This window comes from Diadema antillarum, unplaced genomic scaffold (genome assembly GCF_040938485.1).
Source record: "Diadema antillarum isolate AM-2024a unplaced genomic scaffold, OU_Dant_1.0 seq00001098_RagTag, whole genome shotgun sequence".
Lineage (NCBI taxonomy): Eukaryota > Metazoa > Echinodermata > Echinoidea > Diadematoida > Diadematidae > Diadema > Diadema antillarum.
This window is the reverse complement of record NW_027271915.1, coordinates 463,540-478,854: the sequence shown is the minus strand read 5'-3', so window position 1 is coordinate 478,854 and position 15,315 is coordinate 463,540. Positions and strand designations below refer to the sequence as shown.

Below are 15,315 nucleotides of genomic sequence, written 5' to 3'. Positions count from 1 at the left end.
GAACATTATGTTTGAGTGTGAATTTGTCTCATGAATACTTAAATTCCTAAATCAAAAGAATGAAATAAAGAAAGTCTGTTCATTTATCACCTTTGCGGTTTACTCCTTGAGTGTGTCCTTGCGAGTTAGATTCGGCAGAAAACTCTTATTTTTCGCCATTAGTTTCCCACTTTGTTTAGTGTGTGAGGATATAAAGAGACATAAGGGGACGAAAACTTATTTTTGTTATTTCATTCATGTCTCTGTGTTAAGTTGATCTTTTTTGGTATCATTGTCATCTTAAAGGGCTTTTGCAAATGAACGACAAAATGTCAATTTTTGCAATTTAACTTTAGTGTCGTGAAGGATAAATATCATTGTGTTCACTTTTGCATGAAATTTCCTTTTGTATTAACTTACCAGGTCGATAGCTAATAAAATAATTTCTAATAATGATTATGGTTTATGAAACAATTATTTTGATCAAAATCTTTTATGAAAAATATGTGCTGGAAAGAGTCTTTGCTTTCTTTTCTTTTCTTTTCTCTTTTTTTGATAAGTGTAGATGGACACAAGGAATCGCGCATAATATTATACACATGCGGTTCTACTAATTGGATAAATGTATGTATGTACAAACACACACACACACACACACACACACACACACACACATATCCATTTATATAAATATATACCCCCTGTACAGATAAATACTTTTATGGACAGAGTCAGTTTTGTTTTTGTTGATATTATATATATATATATATATATATATATATATGTAATATATATATATACATATGTAATATATATATATACATATGTAATATATATATATATGTATATATACATATTATGTATATATATATATATATGTGTGTGTATATATATATATATGTATATATATATATATATATATATATATATATATGAAGAGTTTGTTTGCAAAAACCGATAAGTCCATTTTTGAAGATTTTGAAGTACGGTCTCTGTCATAAAGTACAAAATAATACCTTTTAAATGATATATTGGTCACTACATATAAAGGTACATTTTTGAAGTTATGGTGAAAAGAAGCAAACATTTTCTTATTATTCTCAATAGTTTTCTTGACCTTTAATCGCAAATATCTCCATTTGGCAAATATGGACTTATCGGTTTTTGCGAACAAACTCTTCATATATTAGTGACAAGTATTTCACTTCAAAAACAACAACAATGTAGTGAAAATCGGTCAATAATTAGTGTGCTCTATATATTGGTATCCTGCGGAAGCGTTTCCACTGCTTCTCGCCTGTTGGCCTTCAAATGAAGTACATCTTTTCATCCAATCATTGTTTTTACACTCGGTGCCAACAAATCAGGATGCACAGTGGGCGGAAACTTTTCCAAAGTTCACACTTCGCAGGAGAGAGAGAGAGAGAGAGAGAGACAGACAGACAGACAGACAGACAAACGGCTTTCTCTTCCCTCTCTGGGACGGCGTACTATAGCGCCCTCTGCGTCGCAATGATGACACTTTACCTTCTCGCGTATATCGCCCTCAGAGTCTTTCAAAAGCCATCGTAGTTTACATACTGATAATGCGTTTCACAGATGTATTTATTTCGACTTCTCCTTTTTCAGATTTCAATAGAGGACACTTTCTCGGGAAATTCCCCTTCATCAGCCCCACCTCTCTGATTCTCTCGTCAAGCTGGTATCCTTTATAATCAAAGATTTTTGGATGAATGTTGTGGCCCTGTTGGTGTTGTTTTGTTTTGTGGTGTTTTTTTTTTGTTTTTTTTTTGTTTTTGCGGGGGGGACAAAGCACATGTCACTCGCGGATTCCAAACATTGACGTCCTGTGCACATTTTCTGCGACTCACAACGAAAATGTGAGTGATGAACTTCATACTATTTTCAATATTCGGAACTCTTTGCATCTTAGTAAAGAATAATTCCTATAGCAAAGAAAATAAATTGAATACACTGCCCGTGTGTGGCAAGAATTTGGAGCCATAACGTAGAATGATTGATGCTAGTAGCGAATATTCGTTCGTTTCTCCAATTGGCACAAAAACATATGGTTTCATCATTAAAGTGAGCACATGAAAATGACTTGGGGGGGGGAGGGAGAGAGAGAACACGACAGAGAGATTATCCGACATTCAGTTTGTAAGTTTATAAGCTGAAAGCTTTAAAGGGATCGTTCAGTTTTGGTTGAGACCTAATTTCAGGTTTCTAACATTTTTTGGTGTGATAATTAGAAACCTCTTATGAAATATGAAAGAGCATGTAATTCTATAAGGAATTCGACGTTTATTTGACGAAAATTGGTTTTTAAATGGCTGAGATATCCAATAAAGAGCGATTCTAATAAAGTGTGGAAACAAACTTTATTACGATCGCTTTATTTTACTTTGTTTTTGGACGTTTCTGTCATTCCAAACCCGATTTTCATCAAATAAACTTTGAATTCCTCTTAAAACGGTGTGCTCTGTACTATATCATAAAACCTATGTTTTCTTGGTATCTCGCAAAAAGTTAAGAGCCCAATTCTCATCTCCACCAATACTGTACCATCCCTTTAATAGTTCCTGTTCGTTAATGGAGTCCGCAATTCATTGGCGGTGAGGTTGCGTTGTAAAGGTTGGGAGGCAATGTAAATTATCACATAATGTAATCGTTCATTGGATACTAGTTCTAAAACACCAAGTGTAAAGAGAGTTCGGCATGCACGTTTATTTATTTAAAACAGGTGACAGTGGGTTGAAAATTAATTTTGTTCAAGTTAAACTAAATTTTGTGCACATAGATGATTGTAAGAATGACATGGACAAGACGAAATCTGGCCCGAATTTGTATATGAAAGGAGTTGTATTTGCCTTTTTCTCCCAAGGATTTATTCAAAAAGATTGTTTTTTCTTACAATTAAAATGAACATTAATGCCATGACATTTTCATTTCCGAATGATTTCGCGTAAGTTCCAAGATCCAATCTGAAAACATAATAAAACTTCTCCTGAAAGGGATTGTAAGGACAGCTGAAATGAGGCGGCTGTCTCTCTTGAGACAGAGGGTTGGAATGAGAGCTCATCTGAGATAGTGGTGTATAAGCCGGTAAAGTGGTCGGGGTCATCCCATGAGGCATGCAACCCACGAGTTCGACACTGCATAAATACAGCCCACGAGTTCGCCAGATACAATTCAGGCTTAATTTGTCAGTCTCGTGGGCCTTGTTTGTTTAGTGTCGAACTCGTGGGCTGTATGACTCGTGGGCTGTATAACACGTAGGTTGTATGACTCGTGTTATCGGTCTCATGACGTGTACTCAAGAGGTCACTCCTCGCATTGAACAACCCCATAGAACACCAGCTCGTGCAGCTGAATAGTGGGCTATCCAGCGATGTTCTCAGATGGAAAATGAAACAGCATATACATGATATACATATATGTATATCTAACTTTGAAATGAAAAATCAATCATTCTAGTGATAAGGTTTGGTAGAAACAGTAATCTTTAAGCAGGAAGTCTGCAGAAGCACATGGGTCAAGCTTACTTGGATGTATGAAAAATATTTCAGGTAATGATTGGGCATAGATTGATTCAGCGTTTTTGGCATGGTTAAACTAATTTCTTTGAAGAGATTTCGATGAGTACCATGAGATGTATTGCATTTGGCTAAATAAAAAAAGGGGGACTCCCGGAGACCAACACAGTAGAATCATTATCTGTACCTAAGTCTGATGACTTAACCTTTCTTTATTTTATTGACATTAGTACGAATTATGAAGATATAAATCGATGCTTTTATACAATTTTGTTTGAATGGAATGGCAAACTTGACGAAGTTATTATGTTTAAAACTACTGTGGTATTATAGATAGCAAGTGTATATTAAGAAATTAAAGAAAATGGATATTTGCTGGTGCGGATATCTCTCAAGATATCCATAAATATATCCAGTTTTTGTCCACTGGACACACACGCACACCACACACACACACACACACACACACACACACAAGAAAATCTGTTGATGTGTTCCACTCAGTTTTACTCCAATCATGCAAATATGTCCTAGGCAGTATCAAATTTGCATTTTCCATTAGTGTAGAGTTCACTGTATGTGAGCCATGTGAAATAGTCCCAGGAAAAAAAAAAAGTTAATTTGTGGCCACAGCACTTTAAATTTTACTAGTATTCAATTTTGTATATTTTTTTTATATCATACGTTACAAACATGACAAATTTATCGTTTATGTTCATATCGTAAATTTCAGGGTCGATATGAACCGCAAATATATTTTCTTTCATATCATTTTTTTGAGAATGGAGCTACAAAAAAAAAAAAATCCATGGTTCGGGTGATGCAACTTGACTGGACTTTGTCAAAAACGAACTTATCAAAGGTGACGAAATCTGTATGCATTATTCCTGACGTTCAAGATAATGAATGAAGTAAAATTCACCACTTGCTGAAATGCAGCGATAGCAGAACGATTTTGTGTATTCAAATTTTGTTTGAAATGAAGTGAAGGAACAAGAGTGTGCATGTTTTGTTCGTGTCCCATCTCAGTGGAGATTTTTTGCACGTCAGAATTTTGGTTGTGGCTGGTCTATAATGATTATAACATTAAACTTGCAAATCCGAACATATCCGTTGCATTTCATGAGCGTCATATTGGTGTTTAACATCATCATGATCGAGGTAAGAAGAAACGATCATTTACAGACTAGTGCAGAACTGGTTGCGAATTTAAAAAAAGAATCTAAAACTTAATTTCATAGAAAAAGAGATGTATTTTTTTTTGGGGGGGGGAGAATAGTCAAACATGTCAAAGTATTTATCGAATATCTTTGATTTTGTTAACGTCTGCCAAGTAAGATATTTTGTTATTTAAGAGTATCGTTTGACTCTTGTCAATTTAGAATGCAGAACGGAAAAACCCAACAGTCGGTTTTCAGGGTTCTCCACACGCTCACCTGTCCTCTCATGACTGCACGTGATAGCATAAGAATTAATCAAACGGTTCATATCAGAGCCCCCACTCAGTGATCCCCCCCCCCCTCCTCAAAACTTTCAATTGCAAGTCATTTCATGTATCATCCATATGGCCTTCCACCTTTACATAACACCGATTCACAACACAAGAAATCTCTACTCTCCCTCCTTTACACTTGACTTTTCACATTTCCCATCTCTTCTCTCTACAGGACAGTTCATTTTAGGACTACTCACATGATGTACTGCAAACTTCAAAATCGCCATATATTTGTTTTGATTTATCTAGATTTATTTTTCTTCAACATAATTTCACACATGAATCAGAATTTATTTCACACATACTTTAAAAAACATCACTATATAGATTACAATGATTCAATGGAGAAAAAAAGAATGGAACATTGATTCCATTACCAAAATATATTGTATTACCAAATTTGAAAATAATTCCCCAAGAAATCATGCAGAGGAAGGACTGCCACTACAAGCGGATGCTTGAACACGTGGCAGCCCAGGAAACCCATCTACGTATACATATCATTTAGCCAAGCAGAATGGAGGGAAAGAATCTTAGACAACCGAATGTTGATAAGGAAGTGTATATGCGTATATGTTTCTATATTTATTTATTTTTTACTAAAACCCTGTGGAAGCTAGTAGGGTACAGAGGGAAAAAGGCTTTATACATGTCACGATGGTATAATGCCTGAAAAGCTACAATTCTATAGCAGTGCCATTATTGCATATTACAAATCCCTTTGTAAACGTTTCAAATCATAAATTGGTGAAAATTATTAAGAGGCCTATTTTCCGTATATGGTTTCATTTATAATCTATCCAATACCAATAAATGTGTATATAGTTAAGATAAACGGGTTTGTTCTCAAATACCGGCAATGCCCTTCATGTGCAGTTATCACGGATAAGAATGACGGATAACATACCAACATGCAACATAACATACCAACATGCAACATAACATTGCGGCACTTTAGATACTAGTCATTGCACATTCATTCGAGACTCTTCAATCTCATTTTTTTAAAGGGGTAGGGAGGGGAGGTATAATCAGTGTCACAAATTACCCCATGTTCTGGTTAATTTCAGCACGAAAACAGGAATATAACGAGCTCAGCTCATTGGCACTAACTATAGCCTACTTTGCGTTGGATTATTTACTAGTAGTAAATAATTCAGTTGAAATGTTGTACAGTTTCGGTAAATCGTGTTTTTGAATACTTCTTGAAATAAAATGATTCTGTCACACAAGCCACTGACCAATCCTGAAATGTTATTTGGCTGTATACTTTTAGTATTTATCTCAGGAACTTACGAAATGCACTTCACTTGAAGAACGCTTCAAGCCTTTGATTTTAACGACTTTCCTACAAACAAATCTACGTTAATTTTCCTTTTCGATATAAAAAAGGGAAAATGATTATGATTATCTATCGTTTGGCTTAGATTAAAAATAATTAGCAATACCTGTGTATTTCTTAGAATAGGGATTTCTATCAAAGAGAAATGTCTCAACTGAAGGTGCTATACCTCTACCAGCACCTCTGGTAACACAGTCTGAAACCATTCACATACGCGCAAACGTAAGCACAGAATCTTCCTCTCTCCTGCCTCCCGGACATCTCTTCATCCGTTTCCACCTCCAGCCACAGAGAGGATCGACCGCTGCACATCCCGCGGATGACAGGTCCGTTGGCGGTCTGGAGGTAACCGTCAGGGATCGTTCCAGCGACACGGTAGTTTCCGGTTCCTGCCTTGTCCGAGACCAAGTCGATGACCTGAAAAAAAAAAACAACAACAGAGTGGTCAACGCAATTAAGGAAAAATTCAAACTTTCCTGGGAAATCAATTCATATATAAAAAAAAATATGCGGAAAAAAAATTAGAAGCACACAACATGTAGTAGTAGTAGTAGTAGTAGTAGTAGTAGTTATTAACTCAATCACCCTTCTGGGGTATGTGAGTAAAAATAAATACATGTAAGATACAAACTGGCAAGAATAACAATCTACATGACAGACTAAACATGCAATGAAGATATATACATGTACATGGAATAGAGATGAATATACGAATACATCAGACTATCTACATTTCTATAACAGGCACTGTGCCTGCAATACATGTAAGCTAAAAAATCATCACCCTCTAACAGGGTGAATGTATAAGTACTCATAATCACACACAAGCAAATCTTTTCAAAGTTTATCAAAATCTACAATTACCTTACAAAACTTTACTAATTTCAACATCACTGTTTGCGTAGAGTGGTTAAATAAAAGATCCATTTTATATACATTAGGTCGTTTCCAAAAAAAAAAAAAAAAATTCTTCATGGCTTGTTTACGATCATTTTCAAATATTGGACACTGAAACAAATAATGAAATTCATCCGCGATCTGATTCAGGGAGCAACATTCACATATTCGATCCTCTCGAGGAATATTTGCATACCTTCCAGTCACTATAGGGAGCTTATTATTTAAACATCGAAATCTATAAAAAAAAAAAAATCCTATCAAATGGATTAAGGTGCACCATATAATCTTCAAACATTAGCTTTTGCTTATATATTCGATACACAATACATTGAGAATTCACATTTATTTCGTTATGCCAAACTTGTTGGCGTGTATCATTCAACCTCTGCGACACAATTTTCTTAAACACAGAAAACTCCATATCTTGTGCTTGGTTATCCCAAATGTATGAAAATCCTAAACTATCAAAAATGCTTTTAATCTTCCCAAGCCATGGCAGGATGTAAGTACAAGTTTCAAAAAGAGAAAAATAAAACGAGTACATTATGCTAGCCAGTTTACCTTGCTTTCCATGAACTATCCTATACCAAAACATAAGCATACGACTTGCAACAATATACTCTAATTTATATCTCCCCAATTCGCCATAAACTATACAGTTAGGGGTCTTCCTATGAACACCAAGAAGACCTTTACAAAATTTCAAATAAAATGTTTCAATTTTGCAACAATATACTCTAATTTATATCTCCCCAATTCACCATGAACTATACAGTTAGGGGTCTTCCTATGAACACCAAGAAGACCTTCACAAAATTTCAAATAAAAATTTTCAATCTGTGTTAACTTTTCAAATCCCCATGTGCAATGAGTAAGGGTGCGTTGCTAAGCACACAAAAATACACATGAAAATATATATTTCAGATTATCCTATAGATCAAACATAAAAGGTCCAATAAGATTTCCTTTTTCAACTGATCTGAAGTTGATGCTAATTAGTTCTTAATTGTTATAAACAATGACAGTAGACGCAGAGACAGTTTGAGGGACAAGAACACCTCCCACGACAACCACCGGCATTTCCCGTAATCACGTGAATTATGCCCTAGAGGCTCTCCAATGGGTTTACACACACACACCTACACACACACAACTGCACGAATTTGCATACCTGATTGTGATCATTGCTCCTAATGAGGTTTTTCGTGTCCTCCGCCATTTCATCTCCCAGGGCGAAACCCACGCACGAGTTCTGATCGTGAACATTGATGAACACCACATTCTGCGGAAAGAATATTATATTAAAACAATACAAGATAAAAGAGGATATGAAAACTGAGTAGCATGTAGAATACGACAGAAAGAAAGGCGATTGAAGTGTATCCATGGAGTGTATCAGACATATAACCACACTGAATTATACTTTATTTCGTTTAATATCGTCATGCAAGTATTTCACTCACACAGATTTATAATCTTTATTCACAGCTATTTATGATCAATCATTTTGGCTATCAAACCTCGATTACAAGGTTTGTAACAACTTATTATATATATATATATATATATATACATATATATATATATATATATATATATATATATTTTTAAAGAGAACTTCCCAAGATTCTTCTATAAACGAAGGGGAGGGGAGGAGGGGTTATATGGAACTTTGACCCCTGCCCGCAGCCCCCCCCCCCCCCCACACACACACACACACACATTTACCTACACACAAACAACAACAAAAATCACATATTCTTTCTCATGGAATTTTTGTTCTAAATCATAGTTTTTCTGGATGGGGGCTCACTGTAGTATTCATCCCTTTCATGCACTTATGATAATGATACGATGATACAATTATGTTACGAGCGTCAGTGCAGAAACACAATCTTACAAAGTGGATATTTTCAACTTATCGTATCGCACATTTCCTGCTTGTCATGTAATCACAGTATGTCATGGAAAAAAAAAATCATGTGAAAACAAAAAGGAAGCAGCACGAAATCAAACTCACCCGATCGAAGTCGATGGCGATCGTGGCTGGCGAGCTGCCGCTGAAGTTACCAGGAGCGTTGATGAGAACAGTGTTGAGGGCGCTGTTGTAGCTCATGGTTTCAGAGGCAGTCATTCCGTTTCCTCCCCTCAGCTCTAGGTTCCTAGCCTGCAAATCAATTGATCAGTTAACACGTCCTTGACTCTATGGCAATTTGTATGAGCTAGTCGGTTATACAAACTATATTATGGTGTGGCGACTCATGTTTGGTCATGATATTGGCAGGTTCAGCAAACATTATGTGGACACTTTTCAAAGGCAGTCTAATGTGAAACGCAGGAGCAGATGCAGTACGTGCTCCATGTATAGAAGACTCAGAAGCACGAATTAAACGTGTAGTAGAAATCTATAGAAAGATCTTTAACAAGTTTTCTATTACAATCCTATTAGTCACGTCAACATGGAAATAAATAAATGGAGCTATAAGATAAGAATATAGTTTATAAATTAATTTTAGGGTTAATTTCATGCCAGATATTCTTTTTAAACGAGAGAAAGCATAATCATTGCAGTCTTGCATAAGTTATGTCTATTTTTTTTTAGCTTTTAACTCTCCGTCAAACCTCGCTTGTAATATCGTAATTAATATTTTTAATTTTCATGCGATCCCTTAATATGATAATTTTCAAATGAGAATTCTTTAATCTATGAAGGCCTTAAAGAAGGAGTAAAATGATATGCGTGATAATTGAAAAGCTAATTGGATGTTACGACATTCTTGAAAATGTAATTCAATAAAAATGACACTATTACAGGCTCAAGCGCCAAAAATATCTCTTCTTGAAAGTATTTGTAATTTCTCGTAAATGAGCTGATTATCAATCGTTTTTTCTATCTATCTATCTATCTGTCCATCTGAATATGTCTATTCAGCGAGTAAACCACTCCACCGAGTAAACCACGTGCAAAACTTAAAAAGAAGCCCTTATTAAACATAATAACAAAAGACATGAGTGACGTGAATGATTAAATTATCATGTAATCAGTCGTATTTTATCCTCAGCAGAGCAGTAAAGTTGCTATATTAATAGAAAGGCTGTCATCTATATAGCCAGTACGCATATAGAAGCAGAGAATTAAAGAGAATTACGATATACTTGACATATGATTCTATATACATATAATCATTATAGTATCTATGTATGCAAACGATGTACTCACTGCATCATGATCAAGGATCTGATCGTGCGGGCGACCATAGTTAGTTGGTTGCGGACAATTAGGACTCCCCTTGTGGACCACTGCAGTGATTGTGATGGCACCGGCTACAAGTAGAACTGTGATGAGTACAGCGGTACAGGGGATCCTCCACGAGGCGAAACGCGAGGCTTTTGGTGGCGCCGTATCTGCCTCCATCCTGGCGTACGCTGGCAGAGCCGAAGAGCTGTCGTACTAAAGGTAGGCAAAAAAAAAGGGCATTGGGTGTTGGGGTGTGAAAATTGGTGAACAGGAGTGAACTAACGCGCACTGAAAGCCAAAAGATCTGAGATGAATTTACAAGAGCACCGTCGATCTTGTCGTAATCTGTTACTGTTATTGATGCAGCGGTATATCTGTCACTTCATTTTGTCTTCATTTAACAGTTGCGAGGAACAATGTCTATTGTTGGTGATTGTATTGGGGGGAGTGTGGTAAATTCTTTGCAAGATCGTAATGAGGCCGCACTGCACTGAGTTCATACGAAAAAGTTTGTGTAATAACTTGACAAATAATTTTGGATCCAATTAGGACACACAAGTTAAATAAATTCAATGCCTAATATGATAAGAATGATGAGAATAATCCTGTAGAATTATTTCTATGATGTTACAAGTCAGTCAAGAGAGCTTACCTGTGATCCTGATTTCTCCATGGTGAATTAGTCGTTAAGTTGATGAAAGGCTGTCAGTGGAAGAAGTTGCAAGGTTGACAGTTGAAGGAGTTGGTTGTAATTCTGCTTACCGTCCAGCTGACTGATGAAACGACACTGCAAGTTCACAAGATTTATAACAAAACGATTGGGCGTGGTTTTGCATGATCTCCACCTTCACTCAAAATCCTCGTGCTCTGATTGGTTGAAACCAAATCAATGGAGCGCTCATCTAAATCTGGCTTTCGTTCAATTTGTACTTACGCACTTTTGTTTTGTTTTGTTTTGATTTGTTATGTTCACGGGGGGCTACAAAGGAAAGAACAACTCAAATGCGCCTCCCCTTTTACCTTACTTCCTTGAAATTTCATCATCGTTTGTGGGGTTGGTTTTTTTTTTTTTTTTGTCCGGGGTTTGTTTGCTTTTCTCCCTCTCCTTTCGTTCCTCCTTTATCAGAGATTTTTTTTTTATTATTATTATTTGAGTTAACTGAAAAATTCTATGACACGCGTGGTCTTCTCATTTACACTACATTATTATTTGAGTTAACTGAAAAATTCTATGACACGCGTGGTCTTCTCATTTACACTTTCAAGTGTTTTCAAAATACATTATCTTCACAGTATCATATTGTTACCCAACTTTGTTTACACTCTTCCATACCAAACAATTATCTTGCAATGATTTATTAGTGTTACGCGTTACCTTATCCTTTAATGAATAGACGTTTTTGTTTCAAGTAAATATTAGTGTGATGTAAAGGAAATATTAACTAAATCTGTAGAAAAAAATGCACATATTATTATTTCGCTTTTCGAAATTTGATTACGTCGATCTATCTGAGCACGCCCAAATATGAATTCAAGTGCAATTATGCCTCATATTCAGATTGATTGCAATAAAAGTATAAAATCAGATCAGTATGATGTTATAGATTTCATCAAAACAAGACATGAATAAGAATACGGAAATTTGAAACATTTCTTAAGTATGTTCTTATTTAGATACGCTCAAAAAAGAGAGAATGATGAAGTCGTGCCTTCACATCTCTCCAAGTTTTTACTTGTTTTTACACATATCATTCAAATTAAATTCCGTTGTTGAACATTGAGCTACCACAACCTCTTGGGGAGCTGTGGTATAGTGGATAAGACTCTTGACTTTCAATTGGAGGGCCGAGTTCGAATCCAGTCCAGTATTTACGTCCTTGGACAAGATTTGTTTACCTACCATGTCCCTTTCGGCCCAGGTGCATGGGTAGGGTACGTTGCAATGCTTGGGTAGGCCCTATCATAATGGCAGGAGCGTCAGGTATTACGGTGTCAACATTTCTGGATAAGAAGATATTATTATTATAATTATTATTATTATTATTATCATCATTATTATTATTAAAGAATTATCATCATTATCATTATTATTATCATTATTATTATTATCATTATCATTATTATTATTATTATTATCATTATCATTATTAAAGAATTATCATCATTATCATTATTATTATCATTATTATTGTTATCATTATTATTATTATTATTATTATTATTATTATTATTATTATCAGCTTGAACTCCCGCGTTTGCTGCCCTGTTTGCCTTTGATAATCCTCCAAAAAATGAAAAAAGTACTGTATCCGGGATCCAGACGGTTATCCGGATCACTACCAAAATCTATTAAGTGAATCTGTTCCTTGTGTCATTATCAACTTTTCCTGAATGTTTCAAACAAATCCGTTCGTAACTTTTTTTGAGTTACTTTGCAAATAGATAGGCAGATACATATATACGTACACATACCACAAAGTTAACCAAAGCCGGCAAAAACATTACTTCATTGGCGGAGGTAAAAATGGGGGAGATTTCTGTACAGTTCAACCACAGACTTCTGCGGTGGTGACATCATCACTTCTACCATGTCTGCCGATAGATTTTTAATCAGGATTCATGAAAACATAGAAACTTTAGAATTCCATAACTCCTTAGATATATTTGGGCCTATATATTTTGCTCCTTATATCAAAATCAATTTGAGCAAGGTGTGGAATTGCACTTTACATGTTTAAGGTGATGAAATAAAGAAAAAACAACAATATTTTCTTTTCTCTCCGCCATTTCGCTTTTTTTTCGTACTTCATTACACAATCACACCCTGCAAGTTTGGTAAAATCCAATGATTTTTAGAACCGTTCGCAGATGAAGTTTATTTCATGTCCTTTATGATCCCTGTGACCTCTGACCTTTGACATCATGACACCAAATTTCATAATTTCTCTTACCTCATTATAAACACAACTTTCAAGTTTAGTGAAATATGTTCATTTGTTCTTGAGTTATCTTGTACATAAATAGACAGGCAGACAGACAAACAAGCAAACGGACAAAAAGACAGACAGATAAAACAGACAAACAGACAGACGGACAAACATAAGGAACCGAAACCATAGCCATTTCACTGTCTCACCATCACTTATGTGCAGCAGGCCTACAGTGATATACTTTGCCCTTCATTTGAATTTTAATGAAGTTCATTGATCTTCACTCTTGACTTCGGCTTTTAATCCTTTCTGCAAGTATTCATATAAAGGCAATTAAAATAAATGTTGTATAGCGCTGATAAAAAGGTTAATATTGTCAACGTTGTTCTTGTCACTCCTCATAACGAAGACAACTTTTTAAACTGTAGCAGATCTTCATTCTGTGAAACATAGTCTTGCTTGTTGAAATAAGAATCACAAACCAAAAATCCTTTATTCATGTAAGGAAACTGTGAAAAACTTTTTTGCTTAGGCGATCTCAATATTTTGACATCTGTGATACACACAGTGTGCCGGACGCGGAACTCCAAAGTTGTCTATACTTTAACTTAACAGTGAATTAATTAGGCACGTGCATGTTGACTTGTGTTGACTTATGATACCCTAATCATCACTTATGTGGCCATAAGAATATCTAATGTGTCATATATCTTATTATATTTTATCCATGTTATTATTATGATTGTTATTAGAGCAACAGAAGACATTGCATGGAAACACGCTAAGTTATGTTTAGTCTAAGTGAAAATTTAATTCAGTGTCTTCTTAAATTAAATTAACATTTTAGCGCTGAATGACATATGATATCGTCAACAGAATCTTGATTTGAAATGTATGGTTGTTGTTTTTTTCGACTTCTTTGGCGTATGCAAGTAATCGCAAGAGATATTTCTATTTCTAACAAATAGCATGGAAAATGTTCCTGTGGGCAAACGCGTAATGATCAGGGTATCAAGATCAACACTGATAGTCAACAAACATTTGCTTTGATTTTCTTTAAAAAAAAAAAAACCTCAATGGAACATTGCTGTTCAAGCATCATGAAAGACAAGTTATCCGTGAGGAGTGTATAATTGCGAGTGAAGCTTTCATTGGACTGCACCATGGCATTTCGCAAATAATTGACCATTTGGGAGGGTTTGAGCATTTGAACAAAATACAATATGCGAACATGGCACGCCGTCGATGAGTCGGGCGTGCGAACGAGGCACATATGGAGTTAATTGAAATAAAACACATCACCTTTTGGCACAAATGGGAAAATCCCATCAAAAGTTGGCTGAAACAGCTACAAATACTATCGGAGAGGCACATGTATGTGATAGGTTACACGTTTGAAAGTGAGGGCTTCTAAAACATTTCCTTTTTTTGATAAGCTATGATAACATCAGTGGCTCCTAATTTGGGGGTTTTCGTCGACCTACAGGTGGTAGGGCATGAAGGGAAATCCCCTTCTATGTTTGTTTGTTAATTTTTTGTACCAGTCTCAGACCAGCACATCATCCAGGGTCAGAGCTACTTGGGTCGCTGTACTTTGTAACAAATTTTGATGTCCAGTTTGTTCTGCAGATGGATGGTTTGAATATTCGTGTAGCAGATGTATCCAACCCTATATAGCTGCCACCCAAGGAAAGTGAAGTTGTTCATTTATTAATGTCACCGATTGCTTAAAGCTATTATTTTATTTTGTTCTGCCAAGGACGCTATTTTGCCATCAACTAAACACTCAAATGCCCTGGATTGATTAATAATAATGATGATGATGATGATGATAATAATAATATTAATAATAATAATAATAATAATAATAATGGTAAAATAACAATAATAATAAA

The 15,315-nt window shown here is 35.4% G+C and overlaps 2 protein-coding genes across 2 annotated transcripts; both read right to left on the bottom strand.

The window, feature by feature from the left end:
* Positions 1–5,983: 5,983 nt before the first annotated feature.
* Positions 5,984–8,519, bottom strand: LOC139743608 (arenicin-1-like). Its single transcript, XM_071654084.1, has 2 exons — positions 8,424–8,519; positions 5,984–6,769 (listed from the first exon to the last, which is right to left on the bottom strand). Exons 1-2 carry the CDS (start codon positions 8,469–8,471, stop codon positions 6,524–6,526), a joined length of 294 nt encoding a protein of 97 aa, XP_071510185.1. The 5' UTR covers positions 8,472–8,519; the 3' UTR covers positions 5,984–6,523.
* Positions 8,520–9,230: 711 nt separating this feature from the next.
* On the bottom strand, positions 9,231–11,268 carry LOC139743588 (uncharacterized). The gene is made up of 3 exons (XM_071654063.1): positions 11,143–11,268; positions 10,473–10,703; positions 9,231–9,419 (listed from the first exon to the last, which is right to left on the bottom strand). Exons 1-3 carry the CDS (start codon positions 11,161–11,163, stop codon positions 9,231–9,233), a joined length of 441 nt encoding a protein of 146 aa, XP_071510164.1. The 5' UTR covers positions 11,164–11,268.
* Between the last annotated feature and the right edge of the window lie 4,047 nt (positions 11,269–15,315).